The sequence below is a fragment of the Osmerus eperlanus genome, chromosome 1 (genome assembly GCF_963692335.1).
Source record: "Osmerus eperlanus chromosome 1, fOsmEpe2.1, whole genome shotgun sequence".
Classification (NCBI taxonomy): Eukaryota; Metazoa; Chordata; class Actinopteri; order Osmeriformes; family Osmeridae; genus Osmerus; species Osmerus eperlanus.
The window spans coordinates 16048280-16063847 of record NC_085018.1 but is presented as its reverse complement, the minus strand read 5'-3'; the positions used below and the strand labels follow the sequence as shown (position 1 = coordinate 16063847).

General features: G+C 41.2%; 3 protein-coding genes across 5 annotated transcripts in view; 1 reads left to right on the top strand and 2 right to left on the bottom strand.

Annotated features, from left to right (window-relative positions):
- Nucleotides 1-638: 638 nt before the first annotated feature.
- ppp4r2b (protein phosphatase 4, regulatory subunit 2b) lies at nucleotides 639-5286 on the bottom strand. Its single transcript, XM_062463708.1, has 9 exons — nucleotides 5161-5286; nucleotides 4198-4279; nucleotides 3674-3844; nucleotides 3331-3424; nucleotides 3202-3239; nucleotides 3010-3084; nucleotides 2742-2882; nucleotides 2313-2638; nucleotides 639-2148 (listed from the first exon to the last, which is right to left on the bottom strand). The coding sequence occupies exons 1-9, from the start codon at nucleotides 5192-5194 to the stop codon at nucleotides 1805-1807; spliced, it is 1305 nt and encodes a 434-aa protein (XP_062319692.1). The 5' UTR covers nucleotides 5195-5286; the 3' UTR covers nucleotides 639-1804.
- A 277-nt stretch (nucleotides 5287-5563) lies between these two features.
- On the bottom strand, nucleotides 5564-15008 carry gxylt2 (glucoside xylosyltransferase 2). 2 transcript variants are annotated; one of them, XM_062463688.1, is made up of 7 exons: nucleotides 14578-15008; nucleotides 11251-11449; nucleotides 9957-10088; nucleotides 9324-9575; nucleotides 7888-8011; nucleotides 7046-7218; nucleotides 5564-6812 (listed from the first exon to the last, which is right to left on the bottom strand). In XM_062463688.1, exons 1-7 carry the CDS (start codon nucleotides 14850-14852, stop codon nucleotides 6633-6635), a joined length of 1335 nt encoding a protein of 444 aa, XP_062319672.1. In that variant the 5' UTR covers nucleotides 14853-15008; the 3' UTR covers nucleotides 5564-6632. The 2 variants fall into 2 exon arrangements, with proteins under 2 accessions (XP_062319672.1, XP_062319681.1); XM_062463697.1 differs by having other exon boundaries at nucleotides 11251-11446.
- Nucleotides 14797-15568, top strand: part of shq1 (SHQ1, H/ACA ribonucleoprotein assembly factor) — a 19097-nt gene continuing 18325 nt past the window's right edge. The window contains exon 1 of one of the 2 annotated variants that reach the window (XM_062463664.1): nucleotides 14797-14905. The gene's annotated coding sequence lies outside the window, so the exon portion shown is untranslated. Of the gene's footprint in view, nucleotides 14906-15357; nucleotides 15460-15568 lie in introns of those variants that run through there. The other variant, XM_062463654.1, reaches the window with a different exon arrangement.

Here is a 15568-nt window from a genome sequence, read left to right as displayed (position 1 = left end):
AGAACAGATTTAAGTGAGAACATGAAAAAGCTCATTGAGCAAGCCTGTGTGAAACTTTTAAGTCACCAGTGCTCTCTCTATAACAACCAAGCCTTTCATGGAGCAGGGATCAAATTATGGCTCATTTGATTTCAAGCTGCTCTTTATTCCCATCAGCCTGGCATTTATTTCCCTGGGGACATGTTTCAAAGACTACTCTTAAAACGCTGCCTCCTGCAGAACCTCGCTTTTTGGATTTACACAACCCACTTTTTATTTCCTTTGAGAGCCCAGACATATTTCAGCAGCTAAGAGACAGACAAGTTGCACTTAATATGACCATATCTACCAGCCCCCTTCTCTTCCTGTGTTAAGATGAAACACTGGGAGAATTCAACTTTTTTGGGAAAAATTCAAATGTCCTGCATGTCTCTCCCCCCCCCTTTGACTTCTGAAGGCAAACAGGCTCAGTTCTCGCAAACAGTTCTCCTACCGCAGTATGTGTATGTTTGGTATTACAGATTGGCCAGTATCAAGAGGTGTGTTAGGGGTCATTGCATAAGAGATGTTACACTGCAAGCCCTTTCCAGCCAAAGCTGTGAAATACCTACAAAAGTACCTACAAATCAATGAAGTAAGAAATGACAGCTACACAAACACACAAATGTTAAAACATTTATTGCTTTATCTGAATACTGCATTGAAAGCAAAAGCATTCAGAGTATACACAGAAATTATACATTATATATGGTTTCACAAAGGCAGTGAACACATACTGTATTACAATCTACAAAAATCTACTTTACAGAAATTTAAAATTCTAAATATCAAAAAGTAGAGCTTAACCAGATGTGGAGCTGGTAACCAGTGACTGTTCTGAATATTTGTCAGTGAAACAACATGGTGACATCACAATACAAAGCAGAAGTTCTCTTTGTACTTACAGCTGGTTTGGGAACCTAACAGACTGCCAAAAGCATACTAAAAAATAAGTTGGTGAATTTGAAATGATCATATAAATTAGGGTTGTTCATTGCACCCAAAATGATATAATCTGACATAGGAGTCCTCAACAGGGTAAAAGTACCATGTCATAGCAACCTTTTTCAGTGGAGTTGGTAGTGTATCATATCAAAGACAACACATTTGTTTAAAAGGAGAATAAGGACACATACAAAGAGAAACCGACTTCAAAACTCCCATCTCCCAATGAGATGGATGAAATATTACCAAAGAAACAAAGACATCTTTCTCAACAGCCAGGATGGCAGTTGAGTAAAGCAATAGTGGTATGGGGCGAGTGCTGAGCCTCAAGCTGCACTCCCATCTGGACAGTGTGAATGTGTGGCTGGTCTGTCCTTGTTCCAACCCTGGCAATTTAGTGCTGCTAGTCACCCACAGAGACAGGACTGGGACTGGGGGTACACAACTAACAGCTTCCTACGTTTCTGTCTAATGCCCTTATAGAGCAAGGGGGCAGATATACATCTTCTGAATCTATATCTATATCCCCAATGATTGACCAAGGCTGAAACAAACCCCATTGCAGGCCACAAGCCTTCAATGAAATGCAGAGGGTAGAAAAACAATATATAAAATATATATATATTGAGGGGGTAAAAAAAATGAAAAGAAAAAGAAAACAGGCCTTCAATTCAAAATTAAACAGTTCGCCCAAATCAATGCCAGGTGGCCATTTAGAGGAGTGTCCAAAATTGAGACAAGGCGTTCAGTATCTAGAGGGCTAGGTGTGATGCCCTTGGCGCTAGTCAAGCTGGACTGGAGAATTGGAGTCTTATGGTCACAAATGAATCCAGGAATCCTGCTAATCCTGCTCCATAGGTTCATCACTGGTCCCCGTGTCTACACTGCCACTCTCCATGGCGCCCTCTGTGGGTGTCTCAGGTGTACTGCTCGAGGGTGAAGGAACTGCCTCTTCGCTTGCCGTCTCCTCAAAGTGACTGCTGCTACCACTGCTGCTGACAGGGTCACTGTTTTCACTGCTGGCCTCAGGGCTTTCAAGGACACCAGCAGGGGCCTGCTGCTCTGACTGGTCCATGTCACTAGCCTCCTCCTGGGAGCCACAGGGGACCTCCCTCTCAGACAGCTCCTCCGGACCCCCACCCTGCCCTGGCCCTGCCGACACCTCCGAATGGGTGCTCGATGGCTCTGTGGGTTGGAGGGACAAAAGGGATTTCAAAAGGGAACAACTTGGATGCCGTGACAATGCACCCAAATACAGGTTCTCGTGCTCAGGAGATTTAACCAGAGATGCATCCAAAAACGTGCCATTCATGATGTCGTCATAGGGAAAAGGATAACGGATGTCCTACCTTGGTCGTCACAAGTTCCCGCTGAGATGGCAGCCGCCTCGTTATCCTCTTCCTCGTCCAGCTCCTCGTTCTCCTCCTTCTCCTGGACCATGGACTCGGCCTCCTCCGATAGGCTGTCTGCGTGTGGGGTCCTGAGAGGGTCCGCCTCCTGCTCCTCCTCCTCCTCGTCCTCCTCCTCATCCTCCTCCTCGTCCTCCTCCTCGTCCTTGTTACACTTCAGCCTCTTCACGTCATGCTGCTCAGCCTCCATGTCCTCCTCTTCCTCGTCCACATTGTGTTTATTCTTCACAGAGCTCCCAAGGGCACCTCCCGTCGCTGACACTTCACTGAAAAGTGTGTGTGTGTGCGTGGGGGGTCACAAAACAATGAGGTTGATTACACACGTTGCTATGCAGCACAGTCAGTCAGCTTATAGTATCATGCAACTACCTGGGGGCTGTGTTGTGTCCCTGGTCTGCTGTAGAGTCCTTGTTTTCTGTGCTGTCTGGGAGGCCGTTGGTTGCAGCCGAGCTGGCTAGGGAGAGCTTTGGTCTGCTCAGCAGCCTGAGAGTCCCTGGACCATTGATTTTCCTGAGAGGGGGACCACATAAAACATTCGAACACCCTCCTATAGAAACATTGCATTTATATTTTGGGAATTATGTTTACAACATTTCAAATGTGAGGTTTAGAATCAATCACTGGACCTCATCATTACCTCTCTGTAAATGCAGATGTGTTCCCAGGCAGCATGACTCCATTCATTCTGTTTAGACCACTGCATCCATTTTTCCTTCACAGGGAAGGAAGAAAATCAAATGTAATGCTGCTTTTGGTTCAGTAGGAGATATACAAATCAGTGATATACTGTACTTTAAATGTGCATAATATAAGAAAATTGGACCCTTACTCTGAGGTAGGATGCACACAGCTGACGACCATTACATTCTTTGGAGAGAAAAAATCAATGTAATTGAAGAAACTCAAAAAAAGAGGACTTTGAAAAATTAAAACGGTTCAAGATTAAATTCAGACTCACCTTCTCCACCCCCCTGAGAAACTTATCTGTTCCTGTATAGTTCCTCTTGGGCTCGGTCAGTAGCTCACACAGACGCTGGATGGTGAACGGAATTCTAAAGGCAGTCAAGACAAAGCTGATGTGACACAACAGACAGCTGGATAAGAATTCAATTGACATTATGCCCTAAAGATGTGTAGCATTGTGCAGTCTGAAGAAAAACATACTCTTCAGTAGATGGCGCCATTGTGTAAAGATGACTGACTTTTAGATAATAGCACATACATGGAAAAGGGTGTTTGTCTAAAAGTTACTGATGAAATTCCTAGTTCATTTTATTTTAATGGTCGACTTTCTCACTTACCCATTGTATCCATTGACAATCTTCAATATTCTTTCCTTCATGTCTTCAAATGGAATAGACTCCACATTAGAATTGGCAGGACCTCGTTGCTCCGGTGCTGAAGCTTTGAAGTCATCCATGACTTTCTCCAGTTTGAAGAGGAAATAGCTTTTGAACTGAGACCACTGAACCCTAGGACAATAACATACAAGAGACAGGTCAAGATTTTAATAGTTAGTTGACATATAAGAACCTAAATAACATTTGCAATAACCTAGTCAAATACATTCAACGTTGAAATCCTTTCAGTTGTATCGATATTCAAACTACTAGCCGACATATGGCAAGACCTGACTTATTTCCCCCCATGATTCCATAGACATTACACAGGTAAATTCCTTAAAGTCTAATTCAATTTGCAGAAGACTTGTCAAGTGTGACATTCAGGTCATCAAGAGTTGGAAAGTTGAACAGTGACAGTGGAACAGAAATAAACTGTCTTGGTAGCTAGCTAGACACAGATTTATTATCTAGATACAACTCACATGGTCTCTCCAGTTTTGGCAACATGACACAAAAACTGGTCCAAAGGTGGAGACGGCTCCTTTTTCCCTTTCTTCTCAAAGTCTGTTGAGACACACAGTATTGTCAAGTACATATGCTAGATTAAAAAATTTAAAAAATGAATGCAGCCTTCCAAAGAGAAGGAACATAACGCTGGAGATAATTCTTAATGAGCCATAATGTAGTGCTCGATACTTGGCCAGTGTTGATAGCTTTTTATTCGTACCCTGTTGGTAAAATGTAGCCAACTACACTTGCCAGCTAACAGCTTTAGTTAGCTACCCAACTTGTAGTTGGCTATCAGGCCTAAGTGATGTTGTTGTAACAAAAAGCAAGCTATTTTAACTACGTTAACTTACTATTCCAGCTACACTAGCACCTGGCTTCAAGTTAGTTAGCCAACTAGGTAGCTAAAACTGAACAATGTTTTCTAATTTAGCTAGCTAGCTAGCTAGTTAGGATTCAATATAGACAGAATTAGTCAAGGATACATAGCTAGGCAAGCTGACTAGCATCACAAATTATTGACATAATAGCTAGAGCTAGCTAGCTAACGTCCCTTAGCTTACGTTAGCAAACTTAGCCTAGCTGAAGATGCCATAGCTAGCTACATGGTATAGCAAATTTAGCTAGCAGGCAGTTTGTAATCACTGTAGATAGCTATCCTACTGACGGTACTAGGATATTCACCTAGATAAATTAAAGCTAGCGTTACCTCTTGTCACGGTTAACGTTAGGAGCTAGCCAACTAATTACCTGTGTTACTTAGCTACCTAGTTACATCCACCGGCAAGCCAGGAAGGATAGCTGGTAGGTAGCTAGGTAAGGCTAGCAGCACACATTCAACACATTTTGGCATTATAGCCTACCAATAACCTTCCTCTGAATACAAAATAACTCCTCGTATTTTAAGATGTGCATATATTATCATGAAGTCAAATGACCTTTTAGAGCTTCTTGGATTGAGTCAACTTCCATTATGTCGTTGCCCTCTGTCAATCTCTTGGATCCAGCTAGCTAGAGGCACGCAAACTGGTGGCAGGCAGCGCTCTAAACACAAAAGTGAAGAGAGAAGCAGCATTTTTAATATGGCGCTTGTGAGGTCAGAGCCTGACTGTCGACAACCAGTCAAATAATGTAGCTATAGTTCTTCTTGTGTCACTAAGATTACCTGTTTAGAAATCTGAATTACTAGACTTGTCACCTGTCGGACGACGAAAAGCTAAGTGAATAGGTGTGATTAATTACGCACTTAGATTTGACGTTACGGGATAAGATACACATAAAAAGCCGACTAGGCTGTATCAATCGATTCATTAACCATATAGCCATGATGCTGAAATAATCAAATGCCTCAATATTTGCTTTTCCTTTATTCAGGAACAAATATTTACAGTTTCTTATTTTGATGTTTATCTCTCAGATAATTGACAGACTTAATTCACACTCGCATAATGACGATCATCCATAGCCTATAAATTGCTTCATGAGATTTTGTACAAAACTTTTCTTTTGTAATGAAGATAGGCCCTACGTATATTTACTCTGAAGTTTTGAAGACATATCACTGCTTGCACTTAGGTCATTCCAAAACATTGTTTCAAATAATAAACAGCATATGAAGTCTACTACACTATCCTGGCAAGTAGCTTAAATGTGACTACCCCATCAGATGTTAATTACTTTAGTTGATGATCATATCCAATACTGATACTGGAATTTGGCAGAACAAGTGTAATATGTCCTCAATGAGCTTGTACATGTACAACCATATTTGAAGTCATTTGTTGGTGTGAAACATTTGCACAATTAGGAAGAATAAAAAGACATGAACTGCCTGTTAAAAAAGCTATTTCAGAAATGTGACTCCATGAGACTCTAAAAGTATAAAATTGTCTTTGTCTGAAAAAAGCTTAAATTACAGCTTCCCTAAGGTGGAGAAAGGATCATTTTAGACCACTAGCAGGAAACTCAAGTACACTATGCCTGGCAGACAAATGTAAGTACATTTAAAAGAGAAAGCGAAACTGGTTTGAAAAATGTAACATCTTAATATTCTCATCCAGTACTTGAGCTCCTGAGCTCAAAGTTTTTATGTTTGATAAAACATGTTGAGTAAAAAATCCACAGTATTTCACATTACATTAAGTACAACAGTATATTAAAAGTAAATGGGTGGTGACACAAGCAAACTCCACAGCATCACTGACCAGCACTGTATGCCTATCTTTCCACATTCAGCTACATCTTGACCACAACCCCCGTTCCTAAGAGAAGGAATGCCAGTTTGACCTGCGGCGCGTTGTTGTGGACACATTCTGATTCATCAAAACGTCCTGATGTCACTTCATCAGATTGATAACCTGGGAGCTCCTGGCAGTCAACCGAGTCAGAGTCTACTTCCTCTATTTAGGAGTTATTTCTGTGGAGGTTTCCCACGGTGGACCACTTTCTTTTCGTACATCGTCCGCATGGTCTTCTCCACCTGTTTGAGGAAGACTTGGGGAAGTCGACCACACAAAGTGTTGACAGTTTCCAGAAACTTGGTTTGGAGGGGATAGAACAGTGACTGGAACAGGTTGTCTTCAAAGGGAAACTGTAAATAAGAAATACAGTATATATTGGGATCAATAAATCTTCCAAACACCTTCTGCAACTGTGAGTACAGAGAAATGAACATAAATCAAAATTGATGACATCATGTAAATAAAAGCCTCTCTAAACAGCAGAGGGAGCCAGTATTGCATTGAGACCTGGGTTTGACTTAAGTGAGACCAAGGCTAACAACTTTATTGAATCGCATTTGTGAGTTTCCAAAGGGATACTTACATCATGTATTGCGTCATACACTACTTTAAATGCTGGCTGCTTATCATCATGATACACTCCACGGTTCCCGTGGAGAATGGACACACCCTCATCTTCTGCCCCTTTGCAGTTACTCCCATACATGCAGTGATCAGGCCTGTAGTTCCACTGGCAAGGAAATATGTAGATGCACTCTGTGGCAAACACACACAGCAGCACACCACAACATGTGTCTGTTACATCTTCCTTCTAAGGCACCAGCACAGAGGATGGTAGTGAAAGCACGCTAGCACATCATAACTGTACTGAAACAAAACAAATAATCCAATATGGTACAATGCATGACACACAAACCAATTAAAACCCCTCAATAACGTGTTCTTAGTTTATTTAAATACAAAAGACATTCAAAGAGATGGTTGTATTCCAGGAACCTCCAATCAAATCTTGGCATAAAAAGATTAAATACCAAAAGTGTAATGCTTTAAACATTCCATGTGGGCAGGCGCATATGGAGAATGATCAGACACATGCTCAGAACTGAAGTGGTGCCATAGAGGAGAAACTCCACAGACAGACACCCACTGTTACCTCCACATGGCACTGTTTTCCCATCACTGTCTGCTTCAGGAGATAATTGTTTATTGGACAGGTTCCATTAGTGTTGTTAGAGACACAGTGAGGCTGCCAAGTCTGCTTATGGCTTTGAGTACTTAATACCACTGTCTGTAACCTGCACCTGTGACAGAGACGTCTGCTGCTGCCAAAGGCTAGCATATTACCTACAGTAGAAGACACATACTGAAGCTTTGCGCTATTTCAGAACAATTTCTCACTACTCAAGACAAAAAAGCACTTTCTACCTGGGTTGTAATGAAATATAATGTTGAGAAGGTCTTGGTCCCCCCATGTGATGTGATTCTTGTACTTTTGGTAGAGTGGGTGTAGGAGGTTCTCCCAAGACAAGCCACCGGGGATCATGCTGTTCTGAAAAACAAACAGGGAGTCGTTTTATCTTCACAGCCTCAAGACTAGACACTTCATGCATCTTACACAACCTGATTTCAAAGGAGGCACATTTACATTTCAAATTGACTAAGCTGAGCACAGAAGCTATCATTTTTTGCTCTTACTGTGAGTTCTTGAGAGCTGCTAAATTTGAAGCCTGACTGTGAATGTAAGTGTGACAATCAGAGAGTTTCAATCAAAGTCCACTCTGAACTCACAGACTGCTAAGACAGAGTGCCATTAAATGACTCATATTGTGTAGTCAAAGTGAGAGGACAATTCTATGTAACAACTTCAGATTGCTATTAAACTCGGATGACTTTGGTTTAGTCTTTGAGTGGAAGAATATCAGCAACTCTTTTTCATTAAAATTAACAATCAATGTATGGTTCGTTTTTACATCCTTCTGCAAAACATGCAACACACTGTGCGATGTGGCTTGTAAATACAAACCGTACCTTGACTTGAAATACTGATAGAACTATTCACTTCTGATCCTTGATCTTCTGCTGTACTTTTTGTAGCACCGTTTGTATCTCACTCTCAAAAAAACATCTTCTTAATTAATAAATGTAAAAAATATGACAATTGAGAACAGAGACGTGACTACTTTTCAAATGAAAGCTTTAAACTATTATCAGATGTCTCTTTTGTCTAAGACATAACAAATGCAAACTATGAATAAATCACTGTAATAAAAAGTTCAACGTGGTACAGTGAGGCCTAAAAAACATTCAGCCTACAAAATGGCCCTATATGGCCCAAAACACACTGCTGACATTGTTGCTATGGAAAATAGTCCTCCTTATTACACTCCAAAGCCAAACTGATTTAAAGTTGACACACTTTAAACATTTTCTTTGCTTTGATTAATCAATATTCCCTTAATTTATTTTTTATTTTCGTTTGTATGACATGTCAGGTTTCCTATGATGTAGTATCATTCATGCTATGTGTGTGCTTTGTAATATGTTGGCAATTCACATTCTCCAGGAGAGTGCTCGATCGTCTCATTTTAGAGAGGTCAGGGAAGAATTTTTACAGTTCTCCTATATTGTCCCAGATGGGTGATCTGTTTTTTGCTTCCCTCTGGAAAATGACTGTCAAACATAAATGCTTGTATCCCCCCACCCCTACCTTCTGTGAAGTGCATTGTGCTGCCTCCTGGTATGAAATGCGCTACATAAATAAAGATTGATTGATTGAAGCATCAATGGATTAACAGTCTTATTAACAGTCTGAATCTCCTCATTGAGAAGTGACAGGATCATGCTCTTTGACCATGTCTTACTTCAAACAAAGTGCTCCGGATCCTTGTGAGATTCATCAGCATGACTCCTGAGTTTACCCCTGTGACCCCGTAAAAAGGGTGGCGAGCGAAGCGGCTATACCAGCCGATCTTAGGAATCTCGTGTTCTGGAGCCATGGCTGCCAGCTGGGTACTGTTGAAGGCCTTGAGGAAGGCCCAGATGGCATCCATAGGCCTGAGAAACAGCACATCTGTATCCACGTACAACAGGCTATCCACTTCCTTAAGAATGACCTGGTGGCAGGTTTTTAGAAAAGGTTATTTCCTGTAGCCTGGAAAGGCCTTTTCATGAAAATATACAATATAGTGTTAAATATGACTTTGGTTCTCCAAATATGCACAGTGGTACAATGAACTGCCAAATTGATCATTCATCTTTTGATTGATCATTCAAACTCATTCATCATCATGAATGAGTTTCTTATGAAGATGAATAAGAAATCAGATACTTGATAAATCCGGGGTTAATTATCGCGTCCCTTACTGGGACCTGCAGATATGTCAATTTATGCGATACTGTAGTCTCAATAAACAGTTGACAATCGAAAAGAACCAGCAACATACAGTACAGAGTATGTGAATATGTGGAAAACCAGGGAGGAGCTTCAGTCTTACAGGGAGAAACAGCCTCTGGGCAGCACATGGCTTGAAAAGCTTCTTCCACTCCTCTGCATTCCCCACGGAGAAGGTGATTGGATAGATACTGTACTGGAACTTGGCAGAGACTGCGCGAGGCCACTGGTTTAGCTGCAGGAGAAAGTACAAAATGTTAGGCTGCAGTTGATCCTGAACATCCTCATGAGCTAGCAGAGACAGCACAACGGGTTGAAATCACTATAAAGGAAGTCCCTTTTTTTACTCTTTCTGAGAAAAAAAGAAAGAAAGAAAAACAGAACTAATCTTTGAAATAGTTTAGACTGTATCAAAGAGTACTGAAAGGGCCAGGCTAAATGCTGATCCATGATACTCTTCTTCCAGGCGTTACGTTTAAACGACAGTGTAAACACAAATGACTTGTAAGAATGTCCTTGTAAAGCAATGAAGTCTTGCCTTTAAGTGCAGTGGTGTGGTGTGCACAGACCATACTGCAGCCAGCTGTTGATACAGCCAAGTCGTACTCCCAGACAGTGAAACTAAACAAGCTGCTATCAGAAAGGCCTGCTGCCATGTCCTGGTCTGGGGGTTTATTCTCTCAAAGCCCAAACTGTACCACTGTAGCCTATGATTTTCTGCTCTGTTAGATGCTTAAGCCCTGCATAATCGCTCACATTATTTAGCAATTTGGCCCCGAGAGACAGATCGGAGTGTCAGGACTTGGCAGGGTTGGTGCTGACTGTAAAGAGTTCAAAGAGGCTAGCTTGTGGCTAAACCCCAAACCTGTCTCATTGCCCCGCAGCCGGACATGGGACTGGGCTGTAGCTATATCCTACACACATGTTGCTCATTTCAGAACCCAAACTGGCTCTCACTTCCTGCTTACAACATGGATAAAAGAGTTCTGGAAGTTCTAACAACATGCATGCAAGCATGTTTCGCTACATGCTTTCATTTACAGATCATACAATTCAACATAGGATTTTCAATCAAACTGTGATGTGAATACATGAAATATCAGTATAACATATATAACTTTTAATGGTTTCATATTACTGGCACATACATTGGGTAAAGAGGACTCTGAAATGCTGCATGGCAACAACGTGATGCAAATGTCTGTTTGATACGATCTAACCTTGAGATAAAAGGGGTTGTATTTTTTTGGTGAGGTGTTCCAGCAAGTAACAGAGGGAGTTTTAATGGCTCAGGTCTCAATGTCATCTAACACTGAGCCGTAGAAAATGTGAATGTTTGAGATACATGAAAAATGTTGTCCAAGAAGCTGGACTCGAACACACTGTAAACTACTCACCTCTTTCTCAAACTGTGAGGCCAAGGGGTCCTCTGCAAAGATGTGAAACTTGATCTTCTTGATGCTGAAGAGGAGGGCAGACTTCACCATTGTGAGGGTCTCATCCAGGCGGTTGCCACAGGTTACCACAGCGAGGTGCATGATCTCCTCCCCACGGGCATGCCTCGACACGGGCCGTCTGGCGTCAGCCCGTGGTCTACTATGACGGTACCAATGACGGAAAAAAAAGTCTCAGTTTACAGTGGAAACGTTTACACTAATTGTCAGCACCGTCCCCTCGGAATTGCATGACAGTCCATTGAAACACGACATCATGAACATGTCAGCGCCACAGGAAGATATTGGCTGACTTGTTAAGATGAACTCAGAAGGGATACGATAAGATGTGTCTGGGACATGTTCCAGACACAGCACTGCATCACACAGATTCGTAGGAAGGCTAAACTAGATATATCTCAAGCTGCCTACTTTTCAGAACCCCCCCCCCCCCCCCCCTGGTTCTCTGGATGTACAGTACCTACTGGGCTGTGCACCCAAAAGGCTTTGTTCTCCCACACACAAAGACAAGTTTATATCGGATGTCAAACTGCTTTCTCTGCAGAGGTAGAACTGTCACTGAATTCTAATGGATTTGTAGACGCATAAAATCCACACCCTAAAATGTAACCCTTACAACAGCAACGGGTAAATCTAACCATAGATGTTCTGAGCCCCAGTTGTAACTACAGTTATTGTAGTTGGCTGTGTGTAATGACACATGTAGTCCAGATGTAATCATAGCCAACCAAGGAATGCTAGTCAGGGTCAGTGTAATTTCTTAGAAACAATAAGCATTTTGTTTAGTGTGTCTTACATTTTGGTGAAAATGTAGGCCTAGCAGGTAAAAAATGGTTCATCCAGTCCAAGGTGCAACCTATACACAGGAAGATCTGAGCTTCAAGGAAGCAGATAACCCAAGGGGGCAGGGAGATTGATTTGACAGGTGGTTTACAGGACAGTCTCAAAGCTTGACATGTTGTGTTCTGCATAGAAGAACAGAGATATTCATGCAACACAGATTAGAATGGATAAGAGGGACCTCTACGTGTACTCTACACTTGGAAGGCTCTTTTAAGAACTGTTCTGATGAATTAATCGTATTCTGGCCAACTTTTAGAAGAACAAAACAAGTATATTTACACTGGAACAGTTTGTAGGCCTATTTTCTTTTCAGCATAACATCCACTTGGAAATATCCCATAGTAACAACACAAGAATTGCAAACTGAAAAATATTCCCCCACACAAAGCAAACATGTTGCTCACATCATACATTTAAACAGCCTCAATCTTGCTCTCAAGGGGTTTGAAAATATTGAATTGTTTGCAAAAGACAGAGCACAATAAATCAACACTGTGCCCAAGGAGAATCCATCTCCTTGTAACAACAAGATTCAAGGATTCAACTTTAAGAGCAGTGACAATACAGTCTAGCGGTGCAATAATTTACTGTCAAAAAATACTTTGTTACGTCCAATATCCTGAAGTGAACCACTGCCATTTGAAGATTATCTGAATTGTGGTTAAGGTGGATGAGCAATTTGTTTGTTTTGGTTTTCACCCAAATTCAAAAGACATCGACTTTGAGTATGGAATTCAGTTAACCCTTTTTTTTATGCCAGAAGTAGCAATAATCTCCTAAGACAACGACCAACATATTTTTCAACTCCAAACTCTCTTGTGGACTGCCAGACAGTCCACTCTTTTCTCTGCCCTTCCTTTCCCAACCCTCTGTGTTGCAGTTAAAAGGTGGAGTTAGCCTTCCCAAGCTTGAGCTCTGTACCCCTGATGAGGCCCACATAAGCAGTCTCTGAAACCTCATCAGGATGTTGGGGTAAGCAGGGAGAACGCAGAGCACTACAGTGAAACAGTCCTAAACCAGATTTTTTTTTTTTTTTTTTACATATTTACATTTCCACAGCAACAGGATACGACTCTTGCTACAGGGATATTGTTTGCCACTGTGCGTGATGATGAAGTGAGATATTTATTTTGGTATTTAAGAGGATTTCAGAACCAGTCGTCTCTTTCAGGGAAACTGGAGGTTTTCTGTCTTTATTTTATACACAGAAAGAAGCATGACATCAAGGGAAAATTACCCCTTTTGGAATGATGGTTATTTGGAAGGTTGCTGCTGCTAGTTAATGATACAAACCATACAGTTATGAACAAGAGGGAGTTACCTAACCCAGACAGTAACATTATAGATCTTGGTCAATGTCTCACTGCCACTGTCAAAGAGCCTGAAGGTATTGTAAATGTGCAGTGGGCAGAGCCCTCATTCCACCAAATCTGTTTTAGTCATTTTCTTTATTCAATGCTGGCCTCTTCACCCCATTGCTCTTATCAGTGCATTGCACACATATGGGTGTGGTCACAGAGAGGATACCACAGTCTACATTGACAGCTGTAATAATGCTACCATGGGGGCAAGCTGTTTACCATGGCTAAGCCATCCTACTAATTATATATATGTAAGACTGAATAAATGTGAATATGTGCTCAAATTAAAATACTAAATAAGAGGCTTTAAGCTCCAGATACAAACTGCAAACATCAAACTAGGTCCATTGTCTGTCCCAGGACAAAGGTATTTTCTATTTTCACTATTCATTGGGGTCATGTAAATTTGACTTGATTCCTCCAAATGGGATCATAAACCAGCAGATTGAATTAAGAATATGATCATTTACATTGTATTATTTAGCAAGGTGACCTTTATTTTACATCTGTGCACAAGACAACGTTTAAATAGATAAACTACAAATCCAAAGTGCCACTTTGAGGTCCAATGCCCAAATGATCATGCAGATCACTGAAATGTCACAGATCTGATCCACAAAGGGATTCTTCTAATCAGTCAAACAGCTCATCGTGCACTCAAAACACGGTTCAATCATAGACCTAGGTTGTGTAGTGAAGGCCACTTTCCAAATACTATACCACATGCATCCACATGCGTGAATCTATAATGGGAAGACGAATAGCTTAGGCAGTTAAATAATGATGTAAATGACAATTGCATGCCCTGTTCTTGATTCAAGGTGTTGACTTCATCCTGCATTATTGTAAACCAATGACGGAGAGTGTCTGTAACCAATGTAATAGCCTTCTCATTGCACAACTTCTGAGCACACAAATGCGAACGATAGCCCATACGAGCAAATTCCACAATAGAACCATATATCTTTGCTATTATGTGATTTGGTTGGTGAGGACCCAGGCGTGGATCACTGAAAAAGATGAATAACATCAACATTGTGCAAGCAATGGTGCCAAATTCCGTTACCTCTTTGCGTTCACATTTCTCCCTATATTAATTACTTTCCTTTCTTTGCTCCGCTCCGTGAGTTGCTGTTTTGGTGGGACGTGAAGTTCGTCGTGTGATTTAATTATCAACTTTGAAGCAACCTTGTTTCCAAGCTCATAGGACGATTGATACGAGTTATCTTCTTCAACTTCTTTCAAAGGCGGCTCGTCCGCAGCATTCCCCCCAAAAAAGTACAAAAGTAGGAAAACTCCGAAACAGACAGCGATTACAACTATTTTGCAGTTAACTCGCATCTTGGATGATTGTTCGGATAGCAAAAAAAACTAATGATAACCCTTTCATGTCTGTGAGTAAAAAATACCAGCCAGAGTTGACATTTTGTTGCTTCTCCTACTCCTCAATTGCATTACACTGCAGATGATAAAGAGCAAAGAGAAGCTTTGCACATCCATGAAGCATTAGGTGGAGGAGGTGCTTCACTGGCTAACCGTAATCATCATAATATTGATTTAATTTATTTAAGTGTCTTTTGGATTGGTTCGGGCAAAGGTCGCATGTCAAATATAACATGTCAACAATACCCCCCCTCCCCCCGCCCCCCCCAAAAAGTTGAGAACATGCAGCAGCTTCAAATGCATGGCACCAGTTTAATCTTTCGGTATTTCGAAAATGCATGAATAATACATATTTTTGTGTTTACCATCACGTAGTTTAGGTAGCATAGATAGCAAAGCATGTAATTGCATATTTGCCCTTCATCATAAACTACATGTAATAAAATATCCCATTGGTTTACGTTCGTAGCTAGTGAATTACGGTAAATATGAACGCGAAACTAAGTTCTGCTGTGCAAATGGGACAACAGCACACATGAATTTTTCCTTCAATGAGTCGTTACAGGTAAGCACATGTTCGTGAGTGAATTGTTCAAAGCTATCTTTTACGTTTAAGAACATTGTCGTCTGAGCTGCTATAGCTCACTGAAACAGTATCTTGGAATATGCTTCAC

What these genes read in the sequence shown, in the direction of transcription:
- gxylt2 (XM_062463688.1), bottom strand. Translation starts at nt 14,852, where the DNA reads ATGCGAGTTAACTGCAAAATAGTTGTAATCGCTGTCTGTTTCGGAGTT. An exon ending in AGAAATGTGAACGCAAAGAG is followed by an intron (nt 11,450 to 14,577) that starts GTAACGGAATTT and finishes GTACCGTCATAG; the next exon opens with TAGACCACGGGCTGACGCCA. An exon ending in TGTATGACGCAATACATGAT is followed by an intron (nt 6,813 to 7,045) that starts GTAAGTATCCCT and finishes TCTTATTTACAG; the next exon opens with TTTCCCTTTGAAGACAACCT.
- ppp4r2b (XM_062463708.1), bottom strand. Translation starts at nt 5,194, where the DNA reads ATGGAAGTTGACTCAATCCAAGAAGCTCTAAAAG. An exon ending in GCCAAAACTGGAGAGACCAT is followed by an intron (nt 3,845 to 4,197) that starts GTGAGTTGTATC and finishes TTATTGTCCTAG; the next exon opens with GGTTCAGTGGTCTCAGTTCA. An exon ending in GGGAACTTGTGACGACCAAG is followed by an intron (nt 2,149 to 2,312) that starts GTAGGACATCCG and finishes TCCAACCCACAG; the next exon opens with AGCCATCGAGCACCCATTCG.